This window comes from Eucyclogobius newberryi, unplaced genomic scaffold, assembly GCF_026437365.1.
Source record: "Eucyclogobius newberryi isolate DKJ021-1_F unplaced genomic scaffold, fEucNew1.0.hap1 SCAF_13, whole genome shotgun sequence".
Taxonomy (NCBI): Eukaryota; Metazoa; Chordata; class Actinopteri; order Gobiiformes; family Gobiidae; genus Eucyclogobius; species Eucyclogobius newberryi.
In genome coordinates this window covers 10712011-10723839 of record NW_027315757.1, presented here as the reverse complement: position 1 = coordinate 10723839, position 11829 = coordinate 10712011, and the positions used below count along the sequence as shown (strand labels likewise).

Genomic DNA, 11829 nt, shown 5'->3' with positions numbered 1-11829 from the left:
TTCAGCAATGGTTGGTCCTAATTTCTCATAGAAGAAGAACAAGAATAGTTTGCAATATTATTTTATTTATTTTTTGTGCTGCCTAATTTGTTTGACCGAGAATGGAGACGTCGCTGACGGGGCGTTTTTAATAAAATATTACGTCATTTGTAGTTGTGATGCGTTCTGGGCCCATTGTAATAAATGGATTTTATACTTTATGGTACATTTAGCAAATATGTATAGTCATTTGGTTTGTTTGGGCAATACATTTAATATAAAGCACAAATATTTTAATGTATGAGCTCTAACTAATGCAGTAAACAATGAATTTCAAGATTGTAGACTTTGAGTCACTTTTAAATGTAATACTTGACATTAGCCCATTTTTAATACAGTATAATCGTTCTGAAAAATGTAACTGAACTATATACTTTCAACAAGCTAACATAGTTCAATAAGCCTTTTTTAACCCACATAACAAGCCCTAACGTCGTTGAACTTGTCAATTTCCGATTTCCCTTGAACACCACATCAAGTAAACGCGGACCACTGCGAGGAGAGCGGGCTGCGTCCAATTTCCATTCATTTACCTCCTCGCCGTCTCACAAATTCAATTCCTCCACCTTAAACTCCACCCACAGCGCACACGAACCAATAGTTATCAACCACCACGTGTCCTATTGGCTGATCTTCCACGTGGGCGGGATTTAGACACGAGGAATCAAGGCGCTGACGCTCGGAGGAGTAACGACGCCAGAAATGCGATGCGACCAATGTTGTCAATTTGCCGAAGCGTGCATCAGAAAGACGCGGAGCGCGAGACGTCTCTCCCTTTCCACGCACTTTTTTACATTTACTCTGCAGTTTATTGACATTTTATCTCCTCCGCAGAGATAACACCGAGCCAAACTAGCACATGGGAAGCTACTTAGCAGGTGCACTGATTTTATCCTTAGAAAAAACGCGTCAAAGGATGTAAAAAAATTGCGGGGGGTGAACCGTGGATGCTGTTGTGTTGCTGTCACTTCCGGGGCTCTCGTCTCTCCTTCTCCCTCCCTCTCCGGCTCTCTCCCCCCATCCTCGCATCCATCGCTCCGGGGTGAGGTGGGTTAAGATCCGGGGAAGCAGCAGCAGCAGGAGCAGCAGGAGCGGCAGACGCAGTGAGTTCCAGGCGGCCTCTGATGCTCCGTGCTCCGGGGACGATGGAGGAGTTCGAGACCGAGGAGGACGAGCCGTGGTACGACCAGCGGGATCTCGAGCAAGGTGCGTCGATCAATGTGGAATAAACTGATTTGAGATTGACCGGTGGCTCAGATCTGGCCTAATAGTGAATTCCACGCGTGAGTTGGCCATTATCTTTCTGGGTTTGCACTTCATCTCTCTGCCAATTATGTAGATCTTGTCAGCAGTGGACTGGCCCGCACCAGCTTCCAGGACAACACTAACATTAGGCCCGTGACAGTCCTAAAATGATGGCAACATTTGAGGATGAAGTCAACATTTTGGGGATTTGTCTGATCTAGTTAATAGCCAGTGAAAGAAAAATGTGGTTTGCATTGAAAATCATATATTAATCAATGCTCGAATCTAGTTTTGATACTAGTTTTAGAGACTATTGAAGAAAAAGTGCATTATTTAGTATTGAAATCCAGTTTTAAAGGTAGGCATAGTAGTGTTTTCACATTACTAAAGTAAATTAGAAGCTATAAAAAATGGCCGAAACATTTGTGAAATAATCTAACTGCTTTCTGTTTTTATGCAACTGTGTAGAGATTTTAAGTAGCCTATCTGTGATGAAATACTAGCATCGTTGCCATAGTAATAGGGCGGTGTGTAGTCGACTAAAGACATGCATGTGGATTGATTTAATTGACAAAAAGGGAGCGTGGCGCTGGCAAAAGCTCTCAAAAGTATTCGGAGAAGTAAATACACTCCCAAATAATTATAATTTTAATCAAATAATTCATCCACTATTTAAAAAATGTGTCAACTAAGACATCATCAAGCAATTAAAACGATCAAAGAACACAGAATCACCTTTAAACGAAAAGCTGAAACCCACGAAGAGTCGACTTTAGAATCCACGTATAAGAAATCCTCCCGTTGCTTCAAGCGCCGAAACCTTACCTAAATCTGATCATATTTTGATTTTAAAATTCCAAACTCGATATGTCCAGGATAACCCGTCCACAGCCTTCAGATGTGACACATGTTGATCCAAAGTGCGCTGTATTGATTGTGCTTTCGCCGACCGGGCTGAAGCCAGTGTCTGTGATTCTTTCTCTCTGTTTCTTTATTGGAAAAGGACTGTATAATAAACACAGGTTGCTTTATTTTGCTGTAGCTTTCAAGCCCAGATGCACTTACTTTACTAACATCAAGTTTTGTAGTAAAAGCATTTGTTTTGGGTCCTTGTTAATATAAGTATAACTAATAATGTATTTACTTCTCTAATTTATACTAGTTCTTATTTTCAACTCTACCTTTTTCACCACTGGTCCTATCCTGTCTTTGTTTTTTGTTTTTCTTCTTTACTAGCACCCCGACTCTGGAACTCCCTCCCCCAACCTGTCCGCCACTCTCCCTCACTCACAACATTCAAATCCCGCCTAAAAACATACCTCTTCACCCAAGCCTATGACCTCCCCTACACCTAGCCTCCTCTACCCCATTGCCTACTCTTCTACCCCCTGTTACATCCCCATCTTTTTCTCCCTACTTCTTCTGTCTTGTTCATTTTATCTGTATATTAATGTGTATTGTACGTGTTGTCCCCCCCTGTCTGTAAATACCCCCCCTTTTTATTATGTTCAGCGTCTTTGGGTCACTGAAAAGCGCTATATAAATAAAAGTTATTATTATTATTATTATTACTTAATGCTATTATTAACCTCATTAACATTTACAATATTGTCTCTTTTAGAACATCCCTTTATTTCGGGGGCTGCCACATTTTACCACATTTTATTTAATTTTTTACGTGCATTTTCTGTTGTAATGAACCATGTATAAAAAAACTGGCATGCGGGTGAAATGTCCTGCCCAGGGACACAACAGTGAGGTTTGAACCAGCTACTCTCCAGCTGGTGTGCCCCACTGCTGACTCACTAATATTACACACTATATTCAAAACAACAAGTATCACAGTTGTTCAATCTTAGAAACAATCATTTCAGTGATTTGAATGCCGGTCCAAATAAAATCTAGAGACTTCACATGATGTTTTTACAGTTTTGTCCCAGAACAGACACGTTGTAAAAGCAGCGTCTGCGTCTATTTGTGCCATTTATAGTTTGCTTTTCACAACTTTCGGAAACTTGAGCACGTTTTTTGGTAACGCTGAGTGAATCATTCGAAGGAACGTGAGAAAGTTATGAATACCTCTGGACACACCTTTTCAAATGAGCTAGTTCTGTTTTTCACGTTTTTAAGACCGTAAAACGCAGCAGTTACAGAGAAAACCAAGACTCAAATCGAGGCCAATTTAGTCTGAATAAGAATAATTATTTATCTTTTTTATATATTTTAAATACCGTACATACCTGAATTCATAAAGAGGAATATTATGTGTGACCTCCTCCCCACCTCCTGATCACCTGCTGACCCTGCTGACCCTGCTGACCCTGCTGAAGTAAAGCCGCTTTGGGCCTCTTCATCCCCACGGTGATATGCATTGTCCTGTCTCCGTCTCACATCAGCTCCATCACACTTAGAAAGGGCTCACACAAACTGAAAGTCACAGCTCGGCTTCAATGTACCATAAATGAAGCGATTATGCAACTGGCCCCGTGGTGACGAGGCACCGACCAGGCTAATGCTAACTACATGTCCGGAAAATACGGTAATCAAATTTATTCTTTATAAAAATTATAAAATTATTATTTTATTTATCTTACTAATATTTTGAACAATATATTTGATGTCTTTATTCTTTATTTGACCTTTCGTTTAACAGAGTTCCACTGAAATCTGAAATCTAGAATCTCTTACGTGGGCGTCGTGGTAGAAATGTAAAAACTATTTAACTTAAAAATCACAAAAACCATAACAGAGATTGTAAAATAAACTTCAATTTGTCCGAATATACTCTATGCTGAATGTTTCTTTGAGTGTTAATATTTCAATCTCAACTAAGTACAGGCATGTGGGCGGAGATAGGGGGTAGGTGAAAACAGGAATTTTCTTAGCACATTCTCAGTTGCGGGAATATACAGGATGAACTCAAACATGCAAGAATCAATCAAAATACAACTAATGATGAGAAAACAGTGTTATGACGAGGTTAAACGCTCATTAAAGTTGCCTGATACTTTCTGCCTCCTTTAATATCTGCACTAAAACAATGTTGCCATCTTTTAATCACAAACCCACTTATTACATTTTGTCCCTTTTTCTTTTTCACACCTCAAAACTGCACAGAGCACCAAATCATCTGGCATGGGTTACATAACAAAGAGTGTGCGTCTCGTGTGGACTCCCTCAGGATCTCAGGGACGCTGTGGTGGCGGCGGTGTGGGACAGCTCGTTATCACCCGACAGGCCTCAGTGTTCTCAGCTCTGCTCTGTGTAGGAACAAGAGACGGAAAATGGTGCAGCTTTTGGCCAAAGATGAGACGTGGAAGCTAGTTAGTAAATGCATCTGATTAAAACGCAAGGATGTGAGGTTAGCGTTGTGCACTGAGGGGAGATGGATCAGCAGCAGCAGCAGCAGCACCAGCCACTGCCACTAGCGATAAGAAATGATTTGTTATTTTGTTTTTTAGGAGTCGTAATTACTTAACACTTATAGCATTCTTCACCAAGCCTTTTTTCCCACATTTTTATTGCAGTATAAAATAGGATTACTCTGCAGTAAGCGTAAAATGCATTGTTTTGTGGCAGCGTTCTGGTAAAAACATGGAGAGAAATACAGACCATGAACATATGCTTCTTTTTAACAGACATTTTAATTAGATAGAATTTACATACATTGAAATACTATTGTATAAAGCATTTTATTTTGAAATACTTAGTCCACAAAATATACTATAAAAACAATGATAAAGATTTTTTTGGATATTTTTTTCAATAGAGGAAACATTATGTACATTGTTTTTAAGAGCTTTTAATCATGTGTTAATTTATATAAAACGAGATCTTGCTTTGGTAATTTAGTTTTGTCCTGCATCGGAGGCTTGAATGCTTAGAAAACGTATACTTGTGATTGTTCAAAAAAAATGTATACTCTGGGTGAAACATGTAGGGTTCTAAATGAAAAGCTACTGGTTGCTAATGCTAACAAATCCATAATTCTGTCAGTAAAATGTGTAATTAAAGAACGGCTCATTCGTTTGCATGTTTGTTTGTTTGTTTGTGATTTCTCGTGGTTGAAGATGGTAGTGGTACATTTCACCAGTCTTTATGCAGCAGGAGCAGCAGGATGAGTATGAGCAGGAGCAGGAGCAGGAGCAGGAGGAGCAGGAACAGGATGAGCAGGATGAGCAGGAGCAGGATCAGGAGCAGGATGAGCAGGATCAGGAGCAGGAGGAGCAGGAGCAGGAGGAGCAGGAACAGGATGAGCAGGATGAGCAGGAGCAGGATCAGGAGCAGGATGAGCAGGATCAGGAGCAGGAGGAGCAGGAGCAGGAGGAGCAGGAACAGGATGAGCAGGATGAGCAGGAGCAGGATCAGGAGCAGGATGAGCAGGATCAGGATGAGCAGGAGCAGGAGGAGCAGGAGCAGGATCAGGAGCAGGATGAGCAGGATCAGGAGCAGGAGGAGCAGGAGCAGGAGGAGCAGGAACAGGATGAGCAGGATGAGCAGGAGCAGGATCAGGAGCAGGATGAGCAGGATCAGGAGCAGGAGGAGCAGGAGCAGGAGGAGCAGGAACAGGATGAGCAGGATGAGCAGGAGCAGGATCAGGAGCAGGATGAGCAGGATCAGGATGAGCAGGAGCAGGAGGAGCAGGAGCAGGAGGAGCAGGAACAGGATGAGCAGGATGAGCAGGAGCAGGATCAGGAGCAGGATGAGCAGGATCAGGATGAGCAGGAGCAGGATGAGCAGGAGCAGGATCAGGAGCAGGATGAGCAGGATCAGGAGCAGGAGGAGCAGGAGCAGGAGGAGCAGGAACAGGATGAGCAGGATGAGCAGGAGCAGGATCAGGAGCAGGATGAGCAGGATCAGGATGAGCAGGAGCAGGAGGAGCAGGAGCAGGATCAGGAGCAGGATGAGCAGGATCAGGAGCAGGAGGAGCAGGAGCAGGAGGAGCAGGAACAGGATGAGCAGGATGAGCAGGAGCAGGATCAGGAGCAGGATGAGCAGGATCAGGAGCAGGAGGAGCAGGAGCAGGAGGAGCAGGAACAGGATGAGCAGGATGAGCAGGAGCAGGATCAGGAGCAGGATGAGCAGGATCAGGATGAGCAGGAGCAGGAGGAGCAGGAGCAGGAGGAGCAGGAACAGGATGAGCAGGATGAGCAGGAGCAGGATCAGGAGCAGGATGAGCAGGATCAGGATGAGCAGGAGCAGGAGGAGCAGGAGCAGGAGGAGCAGGAACAGGATGAGCAGGAGCAGGATGAGCAGGAGCAGGAGCAGGATGAGCAGGAGCAGGAGCAGGATGAGCAGGAGCAGGATGAGCAGGAGCAGGATGAGCAGGAGCAGGAGCAGGATGAGCAGGATGAGCAGGATGAGCAGGAGCAGGATGAGCAGGAGCAGGATGAGCAGCAGGAGGATCAGGATGAGCAGGATCAGGATGAGCAGGAGCAGGATGAGCAGCAGGAGGATCAGGATGAGCAGGAGCAGGATGAGCAGCAGGAGGATCAGGATGAGCAGGAGGAGCAGGATCAGGATGAGCAGGAGCAGGATGGTGGAGCTCCTCAGCAGATGAATAATGCATAGTTCAGGCTGCCTGGTAAACAGCAGCGCTCTGTCTAGTCCACTTGTTTGTCTCACAGGTTTCAGGTCACAGCAGAATGATGCACGTACACTATGATCCCATGTCATCTTTCTTATTGGTGTCTTGACAAAAATAGAGACGTTTTTAAAGATTTGGACATTTTGCGTAATTAAAGGCACAATTCAAACTCTAACATGGCCTGGAGGAGCCTCCTTTTGCTTGTTTCTATGGAATGATTGTGCCTTTATCTATATTGTTTCCACATTATGACATAAAAGGTAGCTAATAAATGCTAAATATGTCTTTAATGCCATAGTGTGGAACATTCCAGGCAATGTAATGTCCATGTAAACAAGCGCTCACCAGGGGAGCTAAGCAGGGCACTTACTGTAACTAATAACTTAATATGTGAGCTACAAATAATCGGATTTATGACATATTTTTTTTCTTCTTCAACTAAACCTGTGAGTCAAGAAACAGGACTTTTTCCTTCTGTCCGACACCAGGGGAATAACTGACGACTTTAAACTGGATGAGGCTTTAATGAACACAAACGAAACGCAGACGATTAGAACTGACCTAATTCTCGCACTAGAACTTCCTCGCTAGTGCAAATTAAAAAAAAGAGGGCACAAATATTAACGCCCAAAGAATCCAACATCATTTATTGGAATGAAAGAGCAGTGTCAGTGGAGGCTCGATTATAGAATGATGCTCGCGTTCCTAATGAAGAGCTGGTTCTAACAGTCCCTCTCCTTGTCCCTCTCTCTTGGCTCCCTCAGACTTGCACTTGGCAGCTGAACTTGGCAAAACACTTCTGGAACGCAACAAGGAGCTGGAGGACTCTCTTCAGCAGATGTACATCAACAACGAGGAGCAAGTGCTGGAGATTGAGGTACAATCCTTTTTCCTCATGCAACCCCTCCTCACGTTACATCTATAACGAACGCTTAACCGCGCCTGTTTTTTTCCCCCCCGCCTCCCGTAGTATCAGTCGAAGCAGCTGGAGATGTTGCGCGACATGAACGAGCAGCACGCCAAAGTGTACGAGCAGCTGGACGTGACGGCCCGAGAGCTGGAGATCACCAACGAGAAGCTGGTGCTGGAGAGCAAGGCGTCGCAGCAGAAGATCGACAGGTTTGGTCACTTCTGAAATACTGCGGTTTCGGTGCCAAAATGAGCACGAATCCAATCGAAACGAGGCTTGAATTGAGTCTGAGCCAGGACTAATTGGACTATAAACCGACACTAAAACAAGTGTAAAGTGAGATTACTCCAGGACTGAATTGGTCTGTCACGATAATAAATTCTGCGATGATTTGAAACAGAAAATATCACAATAAATGACACAACAATCCTATTTGAAATGAATCGTATTGTAACAAACATGAGCAGTGATGAATAATGAGTAAAATTAAACACTTCAAATCATTAATGAGGCACATTTATTCATTTTTAGCTGAAATTTGAATGTATTACCAATCAAAAATAACAATCTGCTTCCTGTTAGATTTACACAATAAATATTGAGCCATTTATTGGACAATGGGTCTATATAGTTATTATGGTGACAGGCGTGGTACTCGGTTAAAGGTGCACTATGTAACTTTTATGATGACTTGACATCTCTATGACGACAGGTAGGAAGCGAGTTATAGGTCAAATCTGTGGAGAGGTGAGTTTCAGCAATAAAACATTGTAAATTAATAAATGCAATATATAAACTGAATGGCATTTACTAAAGTACATGACAGTGAAGGCATCGATCAAAAAGTTGCAGAGTGCACCTTTAAGCCCACTCTGGAACTAAACCAGAACCAAACTAGAATTCTAACGGGTATAAATCAGAACTCAGACAATAAACCTGGACTAAACCCAAAACTAAACCTGAAGACTGGATCTGGACTAAAAAATGACAACAGGCAAAGACAATTTCAGGACTAAAATCTGCAAAATTGTGGACCAAATTACAGCAAATGACTGTGAACCCACACTAACTGGGACTGTTCAAGACCAGGGCTAAACCAGGGCTAATCCAGGACTAAAACAAGTCTAAACGTAGTACTTTTACACAGACTGTTATATAGATAAGACTTTAAAATTAAAAAAACTCTAATAGTATGTAGTATATGTAACAGCAGTTGTACCAGCGCAGTACTGCATTTTGAGAACTGCTCGTCTTACATAATGAAGTGGAGCTCTGACCTGAAGCCAAACTATTGCACACATAAGCCTTGAGCTCATTTTCTGTTGTTCATAACAAGGGTCAAAGGTCAGAGCAAATCATATTAGTTTGTGAATGCGGCCTTTGTTTGGGCACATACAGTATTCTGCAGATTGATGTTGTGTCCTGCAGGAGTGTTGAGTAACTGAGTTCTGAAGTACAGAATGAATAAATGAATTGTATGTAGTATTTGTACTCTCGTGTTGAAAGGTGAGGAAGTATCGGCCCTACTACTTCCCCTGGACGCCAGAGTTTGAAATACTTACCAAGCAACTGACTCAAATAAACCAATAAGACGATCTCAAACACACATCATAATTGTGTGTTGTCCAGGCTGACGAGCACCATGGAGACGCTGCATGCTCAGGTGGAGAGCCTGACCACGCGGGTGGAGGAGCTGAGGACGCTGGAGGAGCTCAGGGTCCACAGGGAGAAGAAGGAGCGACGCAAAACACTGCACTCCTTCCCCTGCCTCAAAGAGCTCTGCACCGCCCCACGGTACGAGCGGTTATGAGGCCTGCGGAATGTCAGCGATTACAAGGCAGCGCGCAGTACATTTGGAAGTAAAGTTTGGTTTAGGAATTATATTTAGACGTTCTCACTGACAAACAATGGGAGGTTGTGGTGGACTGAGTCACAGAGCGCATTAAGCCAAAGAGAACTAAAAGAATTATGTAGGAAATTAGTGGATTTGGTATAAATGACCCATGGTCTGTTTCATCCTACCGACCACCAGAGGGGGATTCATAGAACCATAATTACATTAGTAACTATTATTTTACAAAATGAAGGGAAGATTTCACTGCTAAAATGCAGTTACTGTAAATAAATGGGTTTATTCTGAACTGCGTTCTGGGCAACTGTGAGAACGGTTATTTTACTACTTGAACGTTACGAGTTCAGTCATCAGAGCATTCCAGCTGAATAAACTTGTTTTTGTGAAACTAGTCTTCTACTTTAACATGTATTATAATATGCAGTACTTTAGTGTTTTGGAGCAGGTGTTTGCCTCTCAAGGAGGGACGGGGAATACTAAAAACAGACACAGATATTAAGCTGTATCCCGTGTAGTGAAAGTGAGCTAAGCACTGACACACTGCGTCTCCAGGTACGAGGACGGCTTCCTGCTGGCGAACCCCGGCAGTGTGGACCTGGCAGACGAACGCCCTCTGGACCAGGAGAACGACCGCCTCCGAGACATTGTCGCGTCTCTGCGCACAGCCATGGGCACCGAGCGCTCCAAACGGGAGAGCGCCGAGAGGGAGTGCACCAACGTCCTGCAGGAGTACGAGCGTCTGGAACAGCGCCTCCTGGGGGCCGAGGGATGCCATCTCCGAGTGCAAGAGCTGGAGGCCGAGCTGCAGGAGATGCAAGAACTCAGGAAGTCCCGCGTGTGTCTGATCGGCGGGGAAGACGGACTGGAGACCTTGCTCAACAACACCCCCGAGACCGACAACCTGGACGAGGGGGCGGGGCTGGAGGAAGGAGGCGAGGGCCCCGGCGGAGAGCAAGGTCAGCAGCAGGGCGTACCGGTGCGAAAGAGCTGCAGCGACACGGCCCTGAACGCCATCTCGGCCCGCGACGCTTCGGGCCGGAGGCAGGGCAGCTACGCCATGCACGCCAACGGAGTGCGCAAGCGCGGCATGTCCATCCTGCGCGAGGTGGACGAGCAGTACCACGCGCTGCTGGAGAAGTACGAGGAGCTGCTGGGGAAGTGCCGGCGCCACGAGGAGAGCCTGTGCCACGCCGAGGTGCAGACGTCCAGGCCCGTGTCCAGAGACCCCTCCATCAAAGACTACAGCATGGCCGCCGCCGCAGCCGCCGCCGCCGGACCCTCGGGCAAAGACGACGGCGCGGCAGGACCGTCCACGTCGTCGTGGGCCGGGCCGCCGACGCCCCCGCAGACGCCCTCCACCCCCGAGGCGCTGGAGGGCATCAGCAGGCAGGTGGAGCAGGTGGACAAGCGCCTGAGCCAGAACACGCCCGAGTACAAGGCGCTGTTCAAAGAGATCTTCTCTCGGCTGCAAAAGACCAAGAGCGACATCAACGCCTGTAAGAGCGAGCGGAGGAGCAAGCGGAAGGGACGCAAGTGAAACCACGCCGCTTCTGCAAACCCTAACTGACCTCACGCACAGCTAACCTACAACTTGAACTGTTTTACGTTTGAATACTGTATTGGCAAATGCCTTGGTCCGCGCTTTGAAATGGAACGCCACATTCGAACACGTTGGGACTTTAACTAAAAGAAAAACTTCAAAAATGCAATGATATATTAGCCACACGGTCAATACACCGCACATGCAAGAAAGGAGTCAATCATATATTCAAGGTATCGTATGCAGGACACTAAAAGAGTTTTACCTCGCGGCGTCCCAACTGTTTTTGAATTTGATGGTTTCGCTCCTTAGCCGTCGAATGGCTGGTCGTTTACAGTGTTTTATGAAGCCTTTCGGAACAATCAAAAGATGGTTCTACCTTACAAATGATATTTATTTATTGCGCTAACACAATATTAACTACTTCTCTCAAAGGAACCACCTTCTGGACGACTAAAGCGTTTGCGTTAAGTGTTTTGATGACGTGGTTTCCCGCTATGCCAAAGCCCGTGGGTGTTTGTACGTGTTCAGAACGTTTGAGAGCGTTTGTGTGGAGTTGCCTTGTAGTTCCGTTTACTACTGCATGAAACGGAAGTCCGAGTTTGAATCCTCACTGTGTGTAATAATCTTCTGTAACGTTGTGTAGATTATTTAAA

At 44.9% G+C, this 11829-nt stretch overlaps 1 protein-coding gene across 1 annotated transcript; it reads left to right on the top strand.

Moving 5' to 3' along the window:
• The first annotated feature begins 798 nt into the window (after window positions 1-798).
• On the top strand, window positions 799-11344 carry cdr2l (cerebellar degeneration-related protein 2-like). Its single transcript, XM_072442534.1, has 5 exons — window positions 799-1245; window positions 7636-7748; window positions 7842-7990; window positions 9411-9575; window positions 10186-11344. Exons 1-5 carry the CDS (start codon window positions 1164-1166, stop codon window positions 11168-11170), a joined length of 1494 nt encoding a protein of 497 aa, XP_072298635.1. The 5' UTR covers window positions 799-1163; the 3' UTR covers window positions 11171-11344.
• Window positions 11345-11829: the final 485 nt, after the last annotated feature.

Bases quoted from the DNA above. Each gene is read 5' to 3' on its own strand.
- cdr2l (XM_072442534.1), top strand. From the start codon at position 1,164: ATGCTCCGTGCTCCGGGGACGATGGAGGAGTTCGAGACCGAGGAGGAC. The intron at 7,991-9,410 runs GTTTGGTCACTT...TGTGTTGTCCAG, and splicing joins TCGCAGCAGAAGATCGACAG to GCTGACGAGCACCATGGAGA. The intron at 9,576-10,185 runs GTACGAGCGGTT...CTGCGTCTCCAG, and splicing joins GAGCTCTGCACCGCCCCACG to GTACGAGGACGGCTTCCTGC.